The 20497-nt window shown below is 41.8% G+C and overlaps 1 protein-coding gene across 2 annotated transcripts; it reads right to left on the bottom strand.

The window, feature by feature from the left end:
- Positions 1-398: 398 nt before the first annotated feature.
- Positions 399-18397, bottom strand: LOC103736408 (zinc finger protein 709). 2 transcript variants are annotated; one of them, XM_008835898.3, is made up of 4 exons: positions 18262-18397; positions 3533-3659; positions 3276-3336; positions 399-2488 (listed from the first exon to the last, which is right to left on the bottom strand). In XM_008835898.3, exons 1-4 carry the CDS (start codon positions 18262-18264, stop codon positions 589-591), a joined length of 2091 nt encoding a protein of 696 aa, XP_008834120.1. In that variant the 5' UTR covers positions 18265-18397; the 3' UTR covers positions 399-588. The 2 variants fall into 2 exon arrangements, with proteins under 2 accessions (XP_008834120.1, XP_029420806.1); XM_029564946.1 differs by having other exon boundaries at positions 399-2485.
- Between the last annotated feature and the right edge of the window lie 2100 nt (positions 18398-20497).

The following is a 20497-nucleotide window of genomic DNA, read 5'->3' as shown; positions in this document are numbered from 1 at the left end:
TCCAGAATGACTACTTAAATGTATTTGAAGGCCTCTGGAAAAACTACTGTCTGTCCTCAACTATATACATAAGGATTGTCTACAGTGTGAGCTATCTCACATCTTATCCACAATTTAGAAATACAGAAGACTTTAACACACTGCTTGCAACTTTTCTCTGTATGACTTCTTTCATGTATTTCAAGGAAATTTTTAACATGGAAATCATTTCCATATTTTATTTATTTACTTGTCTTTTTTGGGGGGGAGGGGGTCTTTTTGAGACAGGGACTCCCTGTAGTCCTAGCTGACCTGAAATGCTATGTAGACCAGGCTGGCCCTGAACTCACAGAGATCCGCCTGCCTCTGCTCCCAAGTGTTGGGATTAAAGACATGCGCCACCAAGTCTGGCTTCCATATTGACTGGAAAAAAAAAAAACAAACAAAAAAAAACAAACAGGTTTTACTGAGACTCATTTCATGTTTTCTTCCTGAGGATTCAGGACTATAGAAGGCTACATTGCTAGCAAAAACCATTTCACTCTTATGTAATTTTATTTCTGTGGGAGCTACCAAACCAACCAAACGAATTTGGCTTTCTCACATTACCTAATTCATTCTGCTATGAGTTGCTTCATGTCTTCGTAATTTAGATAAACTCAAGAACCCTCTCCCACACTGCTTACATTTATAAGGTCTCTCTCCAGTGTGAGTTCGTACATGCTCTTGAAGTTGGCTACATGCCCTAAAGCGTTTCTCACATTCCTTACATTCAAAGGGTTTCTCTCCACTATGTGACATTTTGTGATATTTCAGCGATTTGTAAGTATTGAGAACTTTACCACATTGCTCACATACACATGATTTTCCTCCAGTATGACTCCTTTTATGTCCCCGAAAAGTATCTTTGGAACAGAACACTTTCTTGCAATATAAACATACATAGGGCTTCTCTCCACGAGCCCTTTCATGATTTTGAAAGGTTTCTAAAAAGGCAAATGTCTTCCCACAATGCTTACATTCATAAGGATTCTTACGAATGTGAGAGGCTTCATGACTTCGTAATTGATTCAAAGACAAAAAAGCTTTTCCACAATGCTTACATTCACAAGGATCCTTACGAATGTGAGAGGCTTCATGACTTCGTAATTGACTCAAAGATAAAAAAGCTTTTCCACATTGCTTACAGACATACGGTTTCTCACCAGTGTGGATTCTTTCATGTATTTGAACATAACTAGAATAAGCAAAAGCTTTTCCACATTGTTTGCATGAATAGGGTTTCTCTCCACTATGAGTTATCTTATGTTTTCGAAAAGAGCTGTCAGAACCGAAAGCTTTCCCACACTGCAAACACACATAGGGCTTCTCTCCAGTGTGAATCCTTTCATGTTTTCTAAAGGTACCAGAACAAGCAAAAGCCTTCCCACATTGCTTACATCTGTAGGGTTTTTCTCCACTGTGCATTCTAGTATGGAATCGAAGAGAACTATAATCAGTGAAAGCTTTCCCACACTGTTTGCATGCATAGGGTTTCTCTCCAGTATGAATTCTTTTATGTGTCAGAAGGGAACTGGAACGGGGAAAAGTTTTCCCACACTGCTCACACACATAGGGCCTCTCTCCAGTGTGGATTCTTTCATGTGTCTGTAGGGAACTGGAAGAAGTGAAGCCTTTCCCACATTGCTTACAAACATAGGGATTCACTCCACTGTGAATTACTTGATGTTTTCGTAACTGATTCCAAAGCCTGAAGGCATTCCCACACTGCTGGCATACGTAAGGCTTTTCCCCAGTGTGAGTTCGTTCATGTGCATGAAGCTGAGTAGAAGTAATGAAGGCTTTCTCGCACTGCTTACATACATAGGGCTTTTCTCCAGTATGAATTTTTGTATGTCTTTTAAGAGAAGCAGAACGAGGGAAAGTTTTTCCACAATGATTACACGCATAGGGCTTCTCACCAGTGTGAGTTATTTTATGTCTTAAAAGGGAATCCAAACGAGTAAAGGTTTTCCCACACTGCTTGCACACATATGGCTTCTCACCAGTGTGAATGCGTTCATGTATTTGTAGGTCCCTGGGACAAGTAAAGGCTTTCCTACATTTCTTACATACACAGGATTTCTTTGCATGGTGACATTGTTCATACTTTTGACCAGTTCTGAGACACCTAAGGTCTTCATTACAGTGATTATTCATATGTTTGTCTTCAGTATGAGCCCCTTTATGTTTCTCAAAGGATGGAGAAGTGGAGATGTTCCCAAACTCCTTATGTTTATACAATGACTTTCCACGTTCCTGATCTTCATAAGGTTTGTGTCCTGTATGAGGCTTAAGGAGCATACCATGAGAGAAATGGCCAATGCCAACTTCTCTACACACATGGTTTTCAAATGTAGGGACTTCTGGATAAGATTTCTGATTCACAGGATGCTCTGGAATGCAGCTGAAGGTTTCTGCACATTGATGACCTTCTTTACATTCACAGAATTTCTCCTTCAGCTGGCTGCTGCAAAAATGAAAAGTGCATTAATACTACACTGCTTATATTCTGCAAGATGGTTTGAGGACAACAGCATGTTTGTGTATGATTAACGTCTCCCTGTCTGACAAACATCTACATAACATTTCAACACAAATTTTAATGCACAACATTGTCAACATTCTGGATGTACAATAGTAACAAGGAAAACCATGTATTTTGAAATACATATCAATGAGATAACTTGACAATCCATACCAGTCTACAAGGAAATTTTATTTTTGTTTCACATTCAACTTGTATCCACAGTTTGTAGATAATATAACATTTAAATTACTTATTCATTTATTCTGTGTATGTTTGTGTGTATGTGTGCCATGGCAAAGGTATGGAGGTCAGGGGACAATGTTCAGCAGTGTTGTTTCCTTCTATCTTACTGAGGTCTTTCTGGTAGTTTCTGTCACTGTGGTGTATAACTATGCTAGTTAGCACTTAAGCTTCCAATCAATTCTCCTGTTTCATTTTAGAAGTGCTAGGGATTACAGATATGCACCACCACATCCGGCTTTTTATGTGAGTTTTGGGGACTGAAATCAAGTCATCAGGCTTGCACGGCAAGCACTTTTACCTGCTGAGCAATCTCCTCAGGCCCCATTTAAAAATAATATTATGTATGAAATTAAGTTTATATATATGAACCTTGATAAAGCATCACTTGTGACAATACTGGAATATTTGGGGTGTTCTATTGATGATGTTCAATACATTAACTTTTGGAGAAAATTTTCTGAGATGAAATCAGTTTGGAGCTTACCTTAGTTGTTTCCAGAGATTTTCATACTCATTTTCAATGTTCTTGCTTCCCCATTTGTTTCCTAAAATACAGACCCAGAGAAAACACTACAAATTATTACATTATAGAAAAATATATATATAGCTAAATTCTTGGTATAAGTGGTCCCGCTTGATACATTCACCCAAATGTTTCTTTTCTCATTCATACATCAATACTGATGAGCCAGAAACATTTGTCCTTTGACTGACTAAATAAGGAAATGGTCATATGTTTACCTATAGAGGCCAAGTTCCTCAAGGTTTCCTGCATCACATCTTTGTAGAGCTCCTTTTGTTTGAGATCCAGCATAGCCCATTCCTTCACAGTGAACTTCACAGCCACATCCTCAAAGGTCACTGACTCCTAAAAATCCACACATACACATATCCAGGAAGAATGGTGAGTCTCACAGTACTGGAGATATAAACATAATTCACAAGACATTAACGTGCCATTATGTTCCACACATATTCAAGTTTTCCTGGTCATCATACTCTATCCATAAACACTAAGATTATCTCATATAGTAATTCTCAAAGTAAACTGGAATTCTTTGGGAACAAAACAGAATATAATCACCACTTGTGCAGACAGTTGTACTAATTTCTTTTTGTATACCGCATATAAAAACAAGCACAGAATTAAAAAAAAAATTTATTTTATTCTTAAATTTTTAATTTATTTTTATATGCATGAGTGTTTTGCCTACATGTATGTAAGTACACCACATGCATAAAATGCCTGCAGAGGTCAGAAGAGGGCCTCCATCTCCCAGAACTGGAGTTAGAGATGGTTGTTAGCTGCCATGTGGGTACTGGGAACTTAACCTGGGTCCTCTGCAAGAGCAGCCAATGGTCTTAACCACTGAGCCATCTTCTCAGCCTCTATTTATTTTATGTGTGTGTGCCTCAGTGTATGTATGTAAACCATATGCATTCCTGGTGACCTCAGGTCCTGGAACTGCAGTTACAGGAAGTTGTAAGTCACCCAGCGCGCATGATTGCCCTGCAAAAGCAACAAGTGATCTTAACTGGCTAAGCCATCTCTCCTGACCATCACTAACAAGTTTGTGTAACAAATTCTGATTATCCAGTGCTATAAAAGAGTCAATATAAGCGCCTTAAGTCTTAGAAATACTAGATCCAAAAATTCTTCTAGTATCTATGAACTCAGCAGGTATTCCTCCCACCCTAACTGTAAAGTGATGTGGCTTTCTCAAACAGTTGATAACAATCATATTTACTTTTAAAAATACTTGTTGTTGGAGCTGGAGAGATGGCTCAGCAGTTAAGAACACTGACTGTTCTTGCAGAAAACCTGGGTTCAAATCCCAGCACCCACATGGCAGCTAACAACTGTCTGTAACTCCAGTTCCAGGGGATCTGACAGCCTCTTCTGTCCTCCGCAGGCATTGCATGATACGAGTGCACTTACTTACATGCAGGCATAACATGCATACACATAAAAAGAAAAAAAGAAAAAAAACTTGTTGTCCCCTAGAATCCTTGCAAAACAGAATCCTTGCAATCACAGAGATGCTATCTAGTTAGAACCTATTCTCTAGTACACACTCCCTTGATTAGGAATCTTTAAGAACCAGATTTGGTAAATATTGCTTAATACCTTTTTTTAAAAAACTTTATTATTAGGGCTTGGAGAGATGGCTCAGTGGTCTAACAACACTGGCTGCACTTCCAGAAGACCCAGGTTTGATTCCCAGGACCCACATGGTAGCTAACAACAGTCTGTAACTCCAGTTCCAGGGGATCCAACACCTTCCTTCTGGCCTCTAAGGGCTTTTGCATGCCACAGGTACACTTACAGGCAAACACTCATACACATAAAATAAACTTTATTGTTATTATTATTGTGTGAGAGAGGTGTTGGGAATCTATGAGTTTTCCATGGCACTCATGTGGAGGTCAGAGGACAATTTGAGGGAGTCAGTTCTTTGTCTAGCTTCAGAACCATTCTGAGGATGGAACTCAAGTGATGAGGGTTGCATAGCAAGTACCTTTACCCACTGAACCATTTCATCAGACATCTATTTAATACTTCTTGTTACAATATATTAGGAACCTGAACACATCTCTTCTAACTGCACTAAAGGTTAATGTAAGAAAGCATATAGCAGGCTGGGTGTGGTGGCACACGCCTTTAATCCTAGCACTCAGGAGGCAGAGGCAGGCGGATCTCTGTGAGTTCAAGGCCAGCCTGGTCTACATAGTGAGTTCCAGGACAGCTGGGGCTACAGGGAGGGAGACCCTGTCTCAAAAAGACCAAAAAAAAAAGAAAAAGAAAAAGAAAAAAGAAGGAAAAAGAAAGCATATAGCTTGTCTCCTAGACTATTCTTAATTAGAAACTGAATAGGGCTCCTGAAGAGTAATTTACTACACCAGTAAATAAACATTACCATTTTTCAGTTATATTTTTATTTGTTTATCTATACACATGTGGTCAGAGGACAACATGCAGGAAGTCTGTTTTCCCTTTCTACCATGTGTGTACCTGGAGTTGAACGCAGTTTTTCAGGCTTGGTGGCAAGCACTTTTACCCACGGAGTCATCTACCTGGCTCGCCATACTTTTATTTTCATTTTCTGAGACAGGGTCTTACTACATAGCATCAGCTGGCCTGGAACTATGTAGACCATCCCAGGCTGGCCTCAGTCTCACAGTGATCAGCCTGCCTCTGCCTCTGCCTCTGGAGTGGGATTAAAGGCATGCACCACAATACCCAGCAGCTCCATCATGTCAATGGATAATGTCAATGGATAATGAAACAAAGGGAATGATAGTACATATTCTTAAATACAGCTGTGATTCATTCTATAACCTTTATAATTCCTACCTTAAAACACACCTTAAATAAAATACTTAATGAAACCTGCAATAAAACATAAACATAAAACAGTTTTCTTGAATAAGAAAGCCATAGTTTGCCTAATAAACACAAACAACTTTGAAATTACATTATACTATTAACAGAGAAATGAACAAATAGATTGCATAAGGAAAATTAGTATTCAGTGAGTCATATCTAAAAAGAAAAACTAATAGATATAGCACAGCAGGTACAGAAATCACAATATCAGTACACATGAAGCAAAGATAAACAAACAATTGAAAGCATATATTATAGTTCCTTCTATTCCACAGATGACAATGAAATTACACCTTTAAACGTGAAAGATAAATAGTAAAATTGTTAGAAAGTTACGGTCAAGGCCGGTAAACTGATGCATGCCAGTAATCTCAGCACTCAGGAAGCAGAGACATGATAATGAAACGTCAAGGTTGTCCTAGGACATATATGAGCCTGACTTGATGAGACACAGAGGGGAAATAAGTAGAAGACTGTCTTTCACATAAAGAAAACCAAGATCTGCAGCAGACAAAATCTTATGGTTTAACAATCTTAAATTACCTGGGAGGGATCTGGATTCTCTATATGCTAGTTAGTTTTTGTCAACTTGACACAAAACTAAGCATACTTGGGAAGAGAGAATCTTAACTGATGAAATGCCTCCATAGAATTTGCTTGTGGCCATGTTTGTGAGGTATTTTCTTGATTAAAAAGACCAAAAAAATGAGCTGGAGAGATGGCTCAGCGGTCAAGAACACTGGCTGTTCTTGCAGAAGACCCGGGTTCGAATCCCAGCACTCACATGGCAGCTAACAACTTGTCCGTAACTCCAGTTCCAGGGGATCTGACAGTGCACTTACCTACATGCAGGCAATACACACATATACATAAAAATAATAAATAAAAAAATTTTTAAATAATAAATTTTTTAAAAATGGGGTGGCCCACACCTTTAATCCTATCACTAGGGAGACAGAGGCAGGCAGATTTCTGTGAGTTTGAAGCCAGCTGGGCCTATATAGTGAGTTGCAAGCTAGCCAGAGCTACATAGTAAGACCCTTTCTCAAAAAAATAAAAATACAAAATAAAAAGGGTATCATTATAACACATGGCATTGAAGTACAGAGCATCATTAGAAATTATTCTGTAAACCTGTACTCTTAAAAAAAACTGGAAAATCTAGAGGGAATATATAAATTTATAAATGCATACCATCTATCAAAATTAAAATCAGAAGTTAGCTACTTTCAAGGAAGATCTCACAACACCTTTTTTAAAAAAAATGTTTGAATTTGAATGTAAGTATACCACATCTGTGCAATGTCCATGAACACCAGAAGAGAATGTCAGATCCCCTCACACTGGAGTTAGAGATGGTTGTTAGCTGTTATGTGGATGCTGAAACTGAACCCAGGTCCTTGGTATGAGATCTTCCTTGAAAGTTTGATAGAATTCAACAGTGAATCACAGCTTCTATCTCATTGCTTATAATGGGTCTGTGTAAGTTATTTACAGCTTCTGGTTTTAATTTTGGCAGATGATATGCATTTATAAATTCAAGCACTGCTCTTAACTGCTGAGCTATCTTTATAGTCCCATACCAATTCTTCTTAACTTGTTCCACAAAATAGAAAGTGAAGGAACACTATCAAGTTCATTCTACAAAGCCAGCATCATTCTGATACCAAAATTAGGTAAAGACACAACTAAAAGAAAACTACAGACCAATTTCTTTAATGGACATAGATTTTAAATTTTTCAACAAAATACTTGCAAACACACTAAGAAGATCATACATTATGACCAAGTAAGCTTCATCCCACAAGTGCAAGGTTGATTCAATATACTTAAACCATATAACACACACAAACACACACACACACACACACACACACACACACACACACACCATATAAACACTAAAGGACAGAAATCATGTGGTCATCTTGATTGATGCTGAAAAGGCATCTGAACAAGTTCAACATGCCTTCACAATGAGTCCTTGAGACATTAGGAATAAAGAATACCTTAAAATAATAAAAGCTAAAAAACAAACAAACACACAAACAAAAAACCTATAGCCAATATTACATTAAATGGAGACAAACTGAGAGCTAAAACCTAAAACCAGGAACGAGACAAGGACCCCCATTTTCCTCTTTCCTATTTAATATACTGCTTGAAGTGTTAGCTGCAAGCCATTAGAGAAAAGAAAGACACAGAGGGGATAAAGTAGGCAAGGAAGAAGTCAGCTACCCCTGTTTGCAGACGACATGATTCTATACTTAGAAGACCTTACAGCATCTACTAAAAAACTCCTAGATCTAGCCAGAAGTGGTGGTGCACACCTTGAACCTCAGCACCTGGAAGGCAGAGGTAGATCTCTGTGAGTTCCAGGCCAGCTGGGGAAACAGGGAGACCCTGTCTCAAATAGACCAAAAAAATTTAAAAAATTAAAAAGCATGGTTAATAACTAATTTTTTAAACTATTCAGGGGCTGGAGAGATGGCTCGGTGGTTAAGAGCACTTGTTGCTCTTGCAGAGGACCCAGGTTCAATTCCCACAACCTACATGGCAACTAACAACTGTCCTTAACTGCAGTTCCAGGAGATCTGACACAGTTTTCTGGCCTCCACAGGCACTGCACACATGGATGCACTTATTTGCACACCAAACACTCATACCCATAAAAAAATAATCAATATCCCTAGTCAATACAGAAATGCAAATTAAAATTACTTGAGATACCACCTCCCTCCAGTCAGAACAGCTATCATGAAGAAACTCAACAACAAATGTTGGAGAGGACATAGAGAAAGCTCTTATTCACTGCCACACAGTGGCTTACAACTATCTGTAACCCTAGTTCCAGGGGATCCAATGTCATCTTCTGCCCCCCACTGGCACTGCATGCATGTGGTACACTTACACACATGCGGGCAAAACACTTAAAGTTGAAAAAAATTGCTGGGCATGGTGGTGCACAAATTTAATTCTTCCATTCAGGAGGCAGAAGCAGGCGAATCTCTGTGAGACGAGGCCAGCCTGGTTTCCATAGCAAGTTCCAGGCCAGCTGGGGCTATAGGGTGACCTTGTCTTAAAAAAAAAAAAAAAAGACAAATAAAAATATAATAAATCTTTTTTTTTGGGGGGAGCGGTCTTCTTGAGACAGGGTCTCCCTGTAGTCCCACCTGGCCTGGAACTCACTATGTAGACCAGGCTGGCCTTAAACTCACAGAGATCAGCCTGCCTCTGCCTCCCAAGTGCTGGGATTAAAGGTATGCACCACCACGCCCACCAAAAAATATAATAAATCTTAACAACAACAAAAAGGATATTCTAAAAGGTCCAGGGGAAGTGACTGCAGATATAAGAACAAGATCAATTGGTGTCTTCAGCTCTGGAAAGTAACATACTTCCCAGAAAATATCTGCTTCCTAAAACCTAAACAGATTATACAGGGGCTAGCTTGTCAGAGCTACAGCAAAACCAGGGCACTAAACATGAACAGCTCTCAGTGTGTTTCTGGAAGAAAAAAAAAAAAAGTGCCATGCTCTCTAGAAAAGACAGAAATCACTGTTTTAAAAAAGATAGGTGCTGGGCCTGGTGGTGCATGCCTTTAATCCCAGCACTTGGGGGGCAGAGGCAGGAAGATTCTGTAAGTTCCAGACCAGCTAGGGCTACAGGGTGACCCTGTCTCAAAAAGACAAATAAATTAAATAAATAAATAAATAAATAATAAAAAAGATAGGTCCTGGAGCTAAAGAAATGGCTCAGTCATTAAGAGGGCTTGCTTCTCCTCCAAAGAGCTGGAGTTCAGTTCCCAGTACCCATGTCAGGAGGCTCACAATTGCCTGTTCCAGTGCTAGTGGATCCAACACCTGTTATGGCATCTACAGGCAAGCACATGCGCACGCACACCCTTGTACACACACACACACACACACACACACACACACACACACGGGCAAGCACATGCGCACGCACACCCTTGTACACACACACACACACACACACGCACACGCACACAAATAAATCAAGGAGAGATAGAGATCCTATCCAGCAAAGAGGATGAGGCCTTAAGATTTAATGGTGGCTGCTGCCCTAAAGACTAAAGATGCCCAAGGTTCCCTAGCAAGAGCCCCATTCAGTCAACTGCAGATGACCGTTAAGGAATCTTAGGTGATCTTGCCATGTAAGATAAATACGTTAATTTTCTTTCCAATATGGGAGCTTTGCTCTTTGCCTTAAACAAAGGACCCAGGACCAGCCTCAGCCTCGCAAATTCTGGATGTACAAAACCCATTGTCTTATATGTAGCAGAAAGACATGACATGACTTTTGGAGTCTTTGCCTAAAAGTCCTAGTTATACTACAGAGCACACAGATTACAGTGCCAGCATCCACATGACAGTTAACAATGGTCTGTACCTCCAGTACCAGGGCATCTGACGCCCAAAATGGGTGCACTTACAATACGCAGGCAATACTCTCATATACATAAAATAAAAATAAATTTAAAAATAGAAAGCTAGGATGCTTACACATTATACCAGTTTACAGTAATCTTCTAAAGTGAAGGCATGGTTCCTAAACCTCTTTCTCAAAATTAAGTGTAAGATAATTTTACACAAAAACTAGAAATGGGCCACTCAGCAAGAATATGGCTTATAGATTCAACATAATTTTTCTGTTGCAAACAAAATAATATAAGAAGGAACTTAATGCCTCCTGTCACCTTGAAAGTCAGATAATAATTACTTCTTTTTCCCTTGGGGGAAAAATGAGTTTAAAGTCCATAATCCAAAAAGCCTTAAGGACCTGTCTGCTCTGCCTCTATAATAACCCAGGAGGTAAGATGAAGCCACCGGCTTTCTTTAACCCACTGTCAAGGACAGGGAAACTCCAAAGAAAGACTTACTCTTAGAATACACTCAGATGCTTCCTTATCAGGCATACTTACCTTTCCAACTGTAACAAAACCAAAATTGCTTACAAAGACAGAGTGTTTTTCTTAAAGATGTCTTGTCAATCAAAACAAACTGTGCTTACTAAGAGGCAAAAACAATGCAGAACTATGAGTTCTACGCCCCTCTCATTCTCAAATCTAAACAGTCTTAATAAATCCATCTTATAACATTGTTTACAAAAGAAAACTCTTGGGCTCTCAATATAGCTCAGCAGGGAAAGGCACTTGTCACCAAGCCTGATTATCAAAGTTTGATCTCCTGGACCCACATTATGGAAGGAGAGAATTGACTCCCACGAGTTGTTCTCTGATCTGACCTCACATGTAAACTCAAGAATGTTTGTAGAAACACACACACACACAAAGTATGTTGTCTAAAAGGATATGAGTTTTACCTAGGTGTAGTAGTGTACACCTTTAGTCTCAGCACTCAGGAGGCAGAGGCAGGGGGATCGCTGTGAGATCAAGGCCAGGCCAGTCTACATAGTTCTAGACCAGCTGGGGCTATAGGGAGACTCTGTCTCAAAAAACAAAAACAAACAAAAATCTTAAAGCAATACAAATGTCAAAAACACAAAAGATGGCATGGGTATGACTATGTTGGCTATAATTAAAGGTTACTAAAATTTATAAGATCAAAATTCAGTGAATTGGAGGCTCCTCTCCTCAGCGGTGAAGGGCACTGGCTGTTTCTTGCCAGAACCAGGGTTCATGTCCCAGCACCCATAACTCTAGTTCCATGGTATTCAATGTCCTCTTCTGGCCTCCAAGGGCATTGCATACACAGTGCAGGCAACACAGATAGACATAAAATTTAAATACATTTTTGAAAATGCAGTGAATAAGCATAAAATCCAATCCTGCTTAATTCAGCAAGGGTAAGTTTGGAAACCGATCTGCTCTGGGTCACATTTACAAACGTACAGTTTGTTTATTTAAAACAAAATTCACTGGACTCCTAAGACAAAAAAGAAAATTTTACATTCAGCATCCATTCTGGGTTAATACTATATTTTATTAATTAAAATTTTATTAATTATGGAATTAGCTATTTTAATATTGAATTTGGAATGTATATGCATTGTAAGTGATCAAAATTTATTATTTATTTGTAAGGATACAGACTGTTGCTCAGACCACAATTCCTGTAGCAGCTCATCCCCTGCTACAGATAGGGGCAGGTACCTACTGATAGCACTGTGATTCTCTAGCTAACAGACTTCTTGCTGTAGAACACTCCACCTTCCTCAGAGACCTTTAAGAAGGGATCTGCTCTCCTCTCTCAAGGACCTGTCCTTTTTAGAGACCTGCCTTGCTGTCTGTCTGTAGCACTGGGGACTGAACTCTGCTCAGAACCCTCGCTATGCTGCTGTCTGAGCACAGCATTAATAACTATTCTAGCAAACTTCTTACCCCCTACAATCATTTCAGTGTCTCCCTGGAGCCCCACACCTGAGATCTTTCATAGTTAATTTTTGTTTTCTACTGACTTTGTCTGGCTGACCAGGATAAATCCTCAGTTCCAAAAAGTCAGAAGAAAAGCCAGCTTCCCCATACCTGGGGAAGGCTAGGGGAAGCCATGAAGACAAGTCTGGAATGGTGGCCCCAGCTCAGACTCCACAGGGCTACTTTTGGTAGGGTGCTGCTAGGCTCCAGAGTAGCAATACCTGCCAAGATTTTCCCTGTGGCATGAAGAATGACGGGCAGCTATAAGGTACTACTGGTGCACACTACCTTCTCAACCTCAGATCTACTGCAGGGCTATCATAGCAGGGTGATCCAGTGACAGCAGCTGATCTAGCTTCCCCTATCTTTGCTACTCTCATCCCCCAAGCTAGGCAGATTCAGGCCTTGCTCACCATTCTCATCAGAGATGAAAGGTCCTGCTAGATAAGGCTAGGGAGGAAACAAGGAAAATGCGTGGCGGTAATCTAGCCAAACTATTCTCCATGATGAGACTGTCCCATATACAGAACCTAACTGGGATAACAACAAGGGCCCCTACTGTACAAATACAGCTAAACAACAGACAAAACCTACTCTAGTGTTGCAGAGCACCCAAAGTTCCCAGCGCCCACACCAGGTGACTCACACCCCCTGTAACTCCAGCTCTAGGGAACCAACACCTTGTTTTACTCTCTGGGAACACTGCATTCATGTGCACATACAAATATACACAGATATACAGAATTTAAAAAACATAAAATTTTTAAAAATTCAAAAGGTCTATTGGACCCTATACACACATAGAAGCAGTTGTATCTATCAGGTAACCATGAAGCTGGGGATGCTGTGGTTACTGTAGAGGAAATCATCACCCCGATAGAAGGCCCTCAACGGTCAATAGAGAAACAGACCAGAAGGACCCTACTGTCAGGCCTGCCTTTTTTGCTTTGAATGCTCACAGCTGCATCTAGAAAAAGGGGAGAGTTCAATTCCATCAAAAACGAAATTAAACATACAACAGAAAATCTTAAGACTACTGGAAGCCTGCAGGAGGCTGGAGTTGGTAGTCATGCACTGTTTGGACTACCAGAAGGGGGCACTGAAGTCACTTGAAACAATGTGGCAGACAAAACATTAAGAAAGCTGCTCAATCTCCTAAACGTAAGGTCACCGGTGCCTAAGCTTGACTTGTCTGAAACTAAGTCCCACTATTCACTTCCGGCATTCAAAAGAAGTTTATTAGTTGGGAGTTTACCAAATTATGGGAATAACACTTTTTTTAAGATTTACTCCACACCAGTTAAGTAAACCTCTGATTCCAGCCTATTTCCAACCCAGGAACTGTGTAAAGCCCCCAACCCAAAGACTATTGAGCCCCTATTGTCTCAAACATCTGTACCATGTCACAGACGCTTACACTGAACTATGAAAATAACACTATCCCCTCTCCCTTTCCCACTCCCCCAGCCCTCATAAGCAGTCCACCAACTGCCTGAGAGCACAGTTTCAAATCCCTCAGAGAAACTGTCGCCACCTTCATTGTTCTTAATAAAGAATACTCTGCTCCTAAGGTCAGTCTCTCAACTTTTATTTTCACATCACTCTGGTCAATCCTGAGCTGATTTTTTTTTTTTTTTTTTTTTCCCTTAGCCAGGGTCTCCCTGTAGCCCCAACAGGCCTGGAACTTACTATGAAGACCAGGTGGGTCTTGAACTCAAAGATTCGCCTGCCTTTGCCTCCTGAGTGTTGGGATTAAAGACGTTTGCCATTGTACCCAGCCCCACGTAACATTTTCTAACATGATGGATGACAGGATCCAGGATTTCTGATGCCATACAAAGAACAGCCAGGTATTGACCCAAAGACTGAACCCCTCATCAACCCCTCCTCCCAAAGAAAAAAAGATTTAAAACATTATGAGGGTCAATACCAATTTGAAGACTGACAACTGGCTTTCCTCAAATTCAGCTTGTTGTTCTTCCAGAGAACCCATTTGAGTCCCAGCACCCACAGAGTGGTCACAATCCCTTGGAACTCCACTTCCAGCGAACCGACACCCTTTTTAGCCTCCTCGGGCATGTACACACACAGACACATAAATAAAAATAAAAACTAGGGGGACGGAGACATGGCTCAGCACTTAAGAGCACTGGGTGCCTTTGCAGAGGACCTGGGTTTAGTTCCCAGCACGTACATGGTGGCTCACAACTCCAGTTATATGGGATCTCACCACTGCCTCTTCTGGCCTCTGCAGGCATTGTCCGTACATGATTAACTTCTATACCTACAGGCAAAACGCTTATACACATAAGATACAAATAAATCAAGGTTAGTCACAGGGACTCCTCCATTTTGTTAAGAGCCACTCCACACAGAGCCCTGCTGAGAGGAATGAACGCTTATACACATAAGATACAAATAAATCAAGGTTAGTCACAGGGACTCCTACTCCATTTTGTTAAGAGCCACTCCACACAGAGCCCTGCTGAGAGGAATGGCAACTCTCCAAAACAGGCCTTGGCTTGAGCCCTTACAACAGTATTTATGTATCCAAGACAGAACACATGCACACTGGGGGATACTCCAACCATCCTCATTAGCATAAATTCAGACACTGCTTGAAGGGGATTATGGAATACAAAGAAAAAAAAACTACTCGTTATATCCAGGAGAGAGTTATAGATCACCACCAGACACATGTCAGTTAAAAGGGAAAGGAGTTCTTTATTAATTGCTTGTGACTAAGAGTGGCTAGCTTCTCAGAAAAAAACTTTCAGCACTGAAGCTCAGGGGTACAGAGTTTATAAGGCAAAAGCTGCCAGGCATGGTGGCGCACGCCTTTAGTCCCAGGACTGGGAAGGCAGAGGCAGGCAGATCTCTGTGAGTTCAAGATCATCCTGGTAGACATAGTGAGTTCAGGCCAGCTGGGGCTAAAGGAAAAAAAAAAAAGGCAAAAGCTGCAAAAAATCATAACAGTCTGAACCAGATGGTGGTCAGTGAGACCTTGCTACAGTGGTTGTTTTGGTTATAGTCAGATGCCTGAAAAGCCCTGAATGTGTTGCTGGGGGAGGTGAGTGGCTGAAGAATGTCAAAGAAGCCACAGCCTAGAGTCAGGATGGCCCAGGACAAAATGGAGGGTGTTTTTCTCCCACTGCACTCGGAAAACTCCAAGTTTTAGGATCAATGTGCAAAAACTGGGTTCAATGTGGGACAAAATCCACCTATGCACCCATATGAAATCCTTAATCTCTCTATTATAGCCCTAGCAGAACAACACTGCAGTTGTAAAGTTGAGTACATAAAAATGTTGACTTTGGGCTGGAGAGATGGCTCAGCAGTTAAGAGCAGTAACTGCTCCTGCAGGGGACCCAGGTTCCATTCCCAGCATCCACATGTTGGCTAACAACCATCTCTAAGCCAGTTAAGCCAGTTCCAGGGGATCTGACACCCCTTCCTGACCTCCGTGGGCAATGCACGACACAGATGCACTTACATACATGCAGGCAGTACACTCATACACATCAACGGGGTTTTCCAAATTCCCACTTTTTGCCTCTACATTAAATACCTGAATTGATCAGGGGAAAAAAAAAGCCTAACTGGGCAGATTTTCCTTACGTTTGTCTCCTTATTCGTCTCCTATGAACTCTGATCCACCCCCAGCATGACCCTGAAGTACCTTGACTGCAATCCTAATGCTAGAAATGCATCTGGGACCCCACACAACCCAAAGGATTTCCCAAGGCAAAAGTTTCAGCTGCTGCAAACAGGTGCAGAGCTCTGAATCCAGGAGTCAGGAAGGTCCTGCTGAGTCTTTATTGGTAACATAAAGGGGGTCCTGTGTTCAGAACTCAGCCTCACATTCTTATTCTTCTGAGACTGGCTGACTTAAAGTGACTGGGTTGATAAGCAGCATGCAATTTTCAACACTCAGTGCAACCGTGAGCCCTTATGTTCATTTTAAAAAGTGCTGGCTGTGGAGGAATCTGAATCACTGCCATGCAGTTCCCTGGCAATTTTTTTACATGTAGTTTTGTCTTATTTATCCCTTTGACAGAAAGGACTCATTTCTTTAACATTTCCCACACCTAAAGACAGGATGACCTCAGGGAAAACTGCCCTCTTGACCTTGACTGTGGCCACCCTCCTTCACTCCTGGCCCTCCCATCTTAAATTTGTTCCAGTTCACCCTGGTTTACCACTGTTTCCTCCTCCTACAGTAAGAAATATAAATGAAAAGTAGTCCTTTCTTTCAAAGAAAGTTTTACTTTTACAATGTTAAGAGCTGGGCATGGTGACATTCACCTTTAGTCCCAGCACTCCGGAGGCAGAGGCAGGTGAAGCTCTATGCGGCCAAGGGCCAGTCTGGTTTACATAGTGAGTTCCAGGCCAGCTGGGGCTACAGGGAGACCAGGTCTCAAAAGACGGGGGTGGAAAGAAACACGGGGGGCGGGGCTGTAAATTAAGAGGCTTCTCTTAGATAAAAAGGTGGCAGGGGTCAGGATCACTGTGAAACAGAAACAAAGATGACTGGCAAAGGAAGAGTTTAATTAGGTTTGGTGGGGCTGGTCCTCAACTTGGGTATGAGGATGAACCAGCAGCCTAATGGAGGCAGAGGTGTAGCTTTATAAAGGGAAAGAATGCAGAAAAAGAATATTTTTCTGCTGTTTGGGACTGTTTTGGGGGCTGCTTGCTCAATGGAGGGCATGGGGGCTGCACCTGGTGAACCATATGGGGGGGGGAGAACATCTACTGTAAAGCATGTTCTACAATTACAGGGTTCCAGGAATTAACTGCAGCTAAGGGCTTGGGAAACCTGTTTGTCAGCCTGCAGGGCACGCTCTGGTAATCGCAATACATTGGTCATAAACTTCCCAGGGCTGCTTTTGTTAAATTGCAGGTGGCCAGGGAGTTGGTTGACTCAGGTCCTCTTAGGAGCCTCATGGTTTCTGGGTCTGGGGTCGCCTGGATCTGAGCCCTATCAGCTTCCATTTGACAGAGGACCCAGGTTCAACTTCCAGCACCCATATGGCTAACAAATGTTCTTAACTCCAGTTCCAGGGGATACGATGCTCTCTTCTGATTTTTCTGGGCACTGCACAACAACGGACGCACTTATATACATGCAGGCAATACACTCATACAATTAAATAAATAATAAATAAAAATATTGGTAAATAAGATTGGAATAAAACTGTGACTGCCAATAGCCATCTAGAAAGCAAAATCAGGCTTACTTGGCAAATTGTAACCAATAAAACCCACAATGCTAGTGAATTTCAGTATTTGATAAACTCTGACACTGTGGAAGGCCACAAACGTGCTTGTCTGCTACTGACATAAAACGCTCAGGACCCGAGGTCAGCACACCCCGCGGCTCCTCCCACGCGACCCCACCCGAGTCCCGAGTCTCCCACGACCCTCCGCCCCCACCGCCCAGGCTGCGGACACCCGGTTATGTGGACGCCCAGCTGCGCAGAGGCCGCTGCAGTGAGCGCTCAGCAGTGCCCAGGTCCGCGGCTCTGCTGCTGGCCCAGCTCCACCCAGCGGGACCCGGGAGCGAGGCCCAGCCGAGCCAGAGGAGACTCAGCCGCAGACTGAGCTGCCGCGGGGAGGCCGCGTCCCCACCTCCGCTTGCAGCAGCCTCGGCGCGACACCCAGGAGAGGACGCCCGGCCGCACGCACCATTTCCAGCGACGGAGTCCTGGGCTCCTGTGGCTCCTGCAGTCCGTGGAGGGACGCAGAGACCGACGGCGAAACTTGGGATCTCTCAGCAGAAAACACGCGCGCCTAATGTGGCGGGAAAGGAAGTAGTGGTTGATTTCCTTCATCCAAGGCCAATAGCTCTCATAGGCCAGTTCATTCACCCCTAAAACAACATCCTGATAGGCTAGCGGCCTTCAGGCCCGCCTCCTAGTGCATGAGTGACAGGAGATGCAATTTTACTTGGCAAGGTAGAGATCAAATTACAAACCCCAGGGTCTGGAGGGATGGTTCAACGGTTAAGAATACTGGTTGTTCTTGCAGAAGACCCGGGTTCGAATTCCTGCACCCACATGGCGGCTAACAACTGTCTGTAACTCCAGTTCCCAGGGGATCCAACAGCCTCTCTGTCTTCCTTGAGCATTGCACAACACGCATGCACTTACCAAAAACACATGTATGTGCTTTTAAGCACACCTGATCCTGCATTTCCAGATAGGGCACTTGTCTTTAACAACACGTAGTGTGTAATTTCTGCTAAGAAGTAGGGTCACAAGTGCTTGTGAGATTGAGAAACAATGTCCATGGAAGAACTCAAATTTCAGAGGAGGACTCCCAGGGGCAGACCAGATTCCACTGGATTATGAGGAAGGGGAAGGGCCTAATATCACAACTCAAGAATTTGGAATGCAGCAGATGCCTCCCGCTTCCTCACAAAACTTCTCTATCTATCCATTTTCAACCAATAACATAAAAACTGTCAGCGCAAAAGCATAACTCTCACCTCAAAAGGGATACGAGATGGTTTATTCTGGAGCCAAACATGAGTGACCATGGCCCAGGAACACAGGTTCCTGTTACCCAAATTCCATGTTCCATCGTGATAACAGTTTATGTTTTTGATAGAGTCCAGGTCTGCAGCCCCTCCCCCCAGTGCAGTAAAACCTCACAAGACAGATCCTAAGGGCCCCTTGAAAAACAGGAACTGAGTCAGCAGTTGCACTGGCCATGAAGAAGCTGTCTCAACATAGGCTATTTCCCTCAGATAAACTTAGAAGATAAACAGACCCCTTAATCCCATGACTCATGACCTGGTTGATGTAAAGCTGTCTCAGCAAAGACTGCTTCTCCCTGATAAGTTCCAGATCAGTTTCCCTCAGAAACTGTTTGAATTATTTTTGCCACCTTCCACATTCCCTAAGCCCCTACAAAAGTCCCCAAGCCAGCAGTCTTCAAGGTGGTGGCTGTTTCTCACCCGAGGCGACCCTCCATTAAACTTTGCTTTGCCGAGAGTCCTTCTGTGTGTCTTGAGGATTCCTCGCGATTTACCTAACAATGTTAATTCAGAAACAGAGGTAGGAAGGTGTGACTATATGGGGAGTTAAAGATGTCCTCAGATAATTTGTGAATAGGCTCTGGCTCTGCAACATTCCAGACTCTCCACAATCTCCAGAGTGCTAATTACCTGGTCAGCCTTTCAGGAAATGCAGTCCAAGATGCAGGAGTTCTTTCTGGGAACATTCTTTCACAGTTCCCCCTGTTGTCCAAGCACCACATTTTGTGCATGCAAGGGCCACATACTATTTATTCACAGGTTATTTTAGGAAGGTTCATTCCTAGAATCTGATGTAGATGAGGCTCAGTTGTAGGCAGCACAGCAGGCTTCAGGAGAGAGGAATAACCAGTTGGTAGGGCCAATAAGAAAGAAATTCTTGGATCATATCAAAACTACTAGCCAGCATGATCCGGATCTTACTTTTCTTTTGTCCTCTGTATCTGACATAACATTTGTATATTGACATATAATAGAATGATTATACTTAAAATAACCAAGAGCATTGCTTGACCTAATGGAGCAAATGTAAGAAATTAAGGCAACAAACATCAAAATAAATATGAGATTCACTATGTTTCCCTCTGTATTTACAGTTATTTGAACTTTATGAATTGTTTAATTTATATTTGGAACATTTAAACAAATCCATTGTTTTCCAATGTTTGGTTTTTCTTTGGATCAATTAGACCTTATAGCTATGACTTCATGGAGTGGCTAGCTCTAACTTTAGTAGTTCTTATTGTGAAAAATGACTTCATCTATTTAATTATATTAGCATCATACCAGATTTAGTGTGAAAAAGATAAAATGAAACATATATAAGAAATTACACAACAATATAGTATCCTTTAAACTTTTTTTCTAACAAGAATGTCTTCATAA

The sequence above is a fragment of the Nannospalax galili genome, unplaced genomic scaffold, assembly GCF_000622305.1.
Source record: "Nannospalax galili isolate Female #2095 unplaced genomic scaffold, S.galili_v1.0 scaffold391, whole genome shotgun sequence".
Lineage (NCBI taxonomy): Eukaryota > Metazoa > Chordata > Mammalia > Rodentia > Spalacidae > Nannospalax > Nannospalax galili.
Note: the sequence above shows the minus strand (reverse complement) of the source record. Positions and strands in the feature narration are given on the sequence as shown.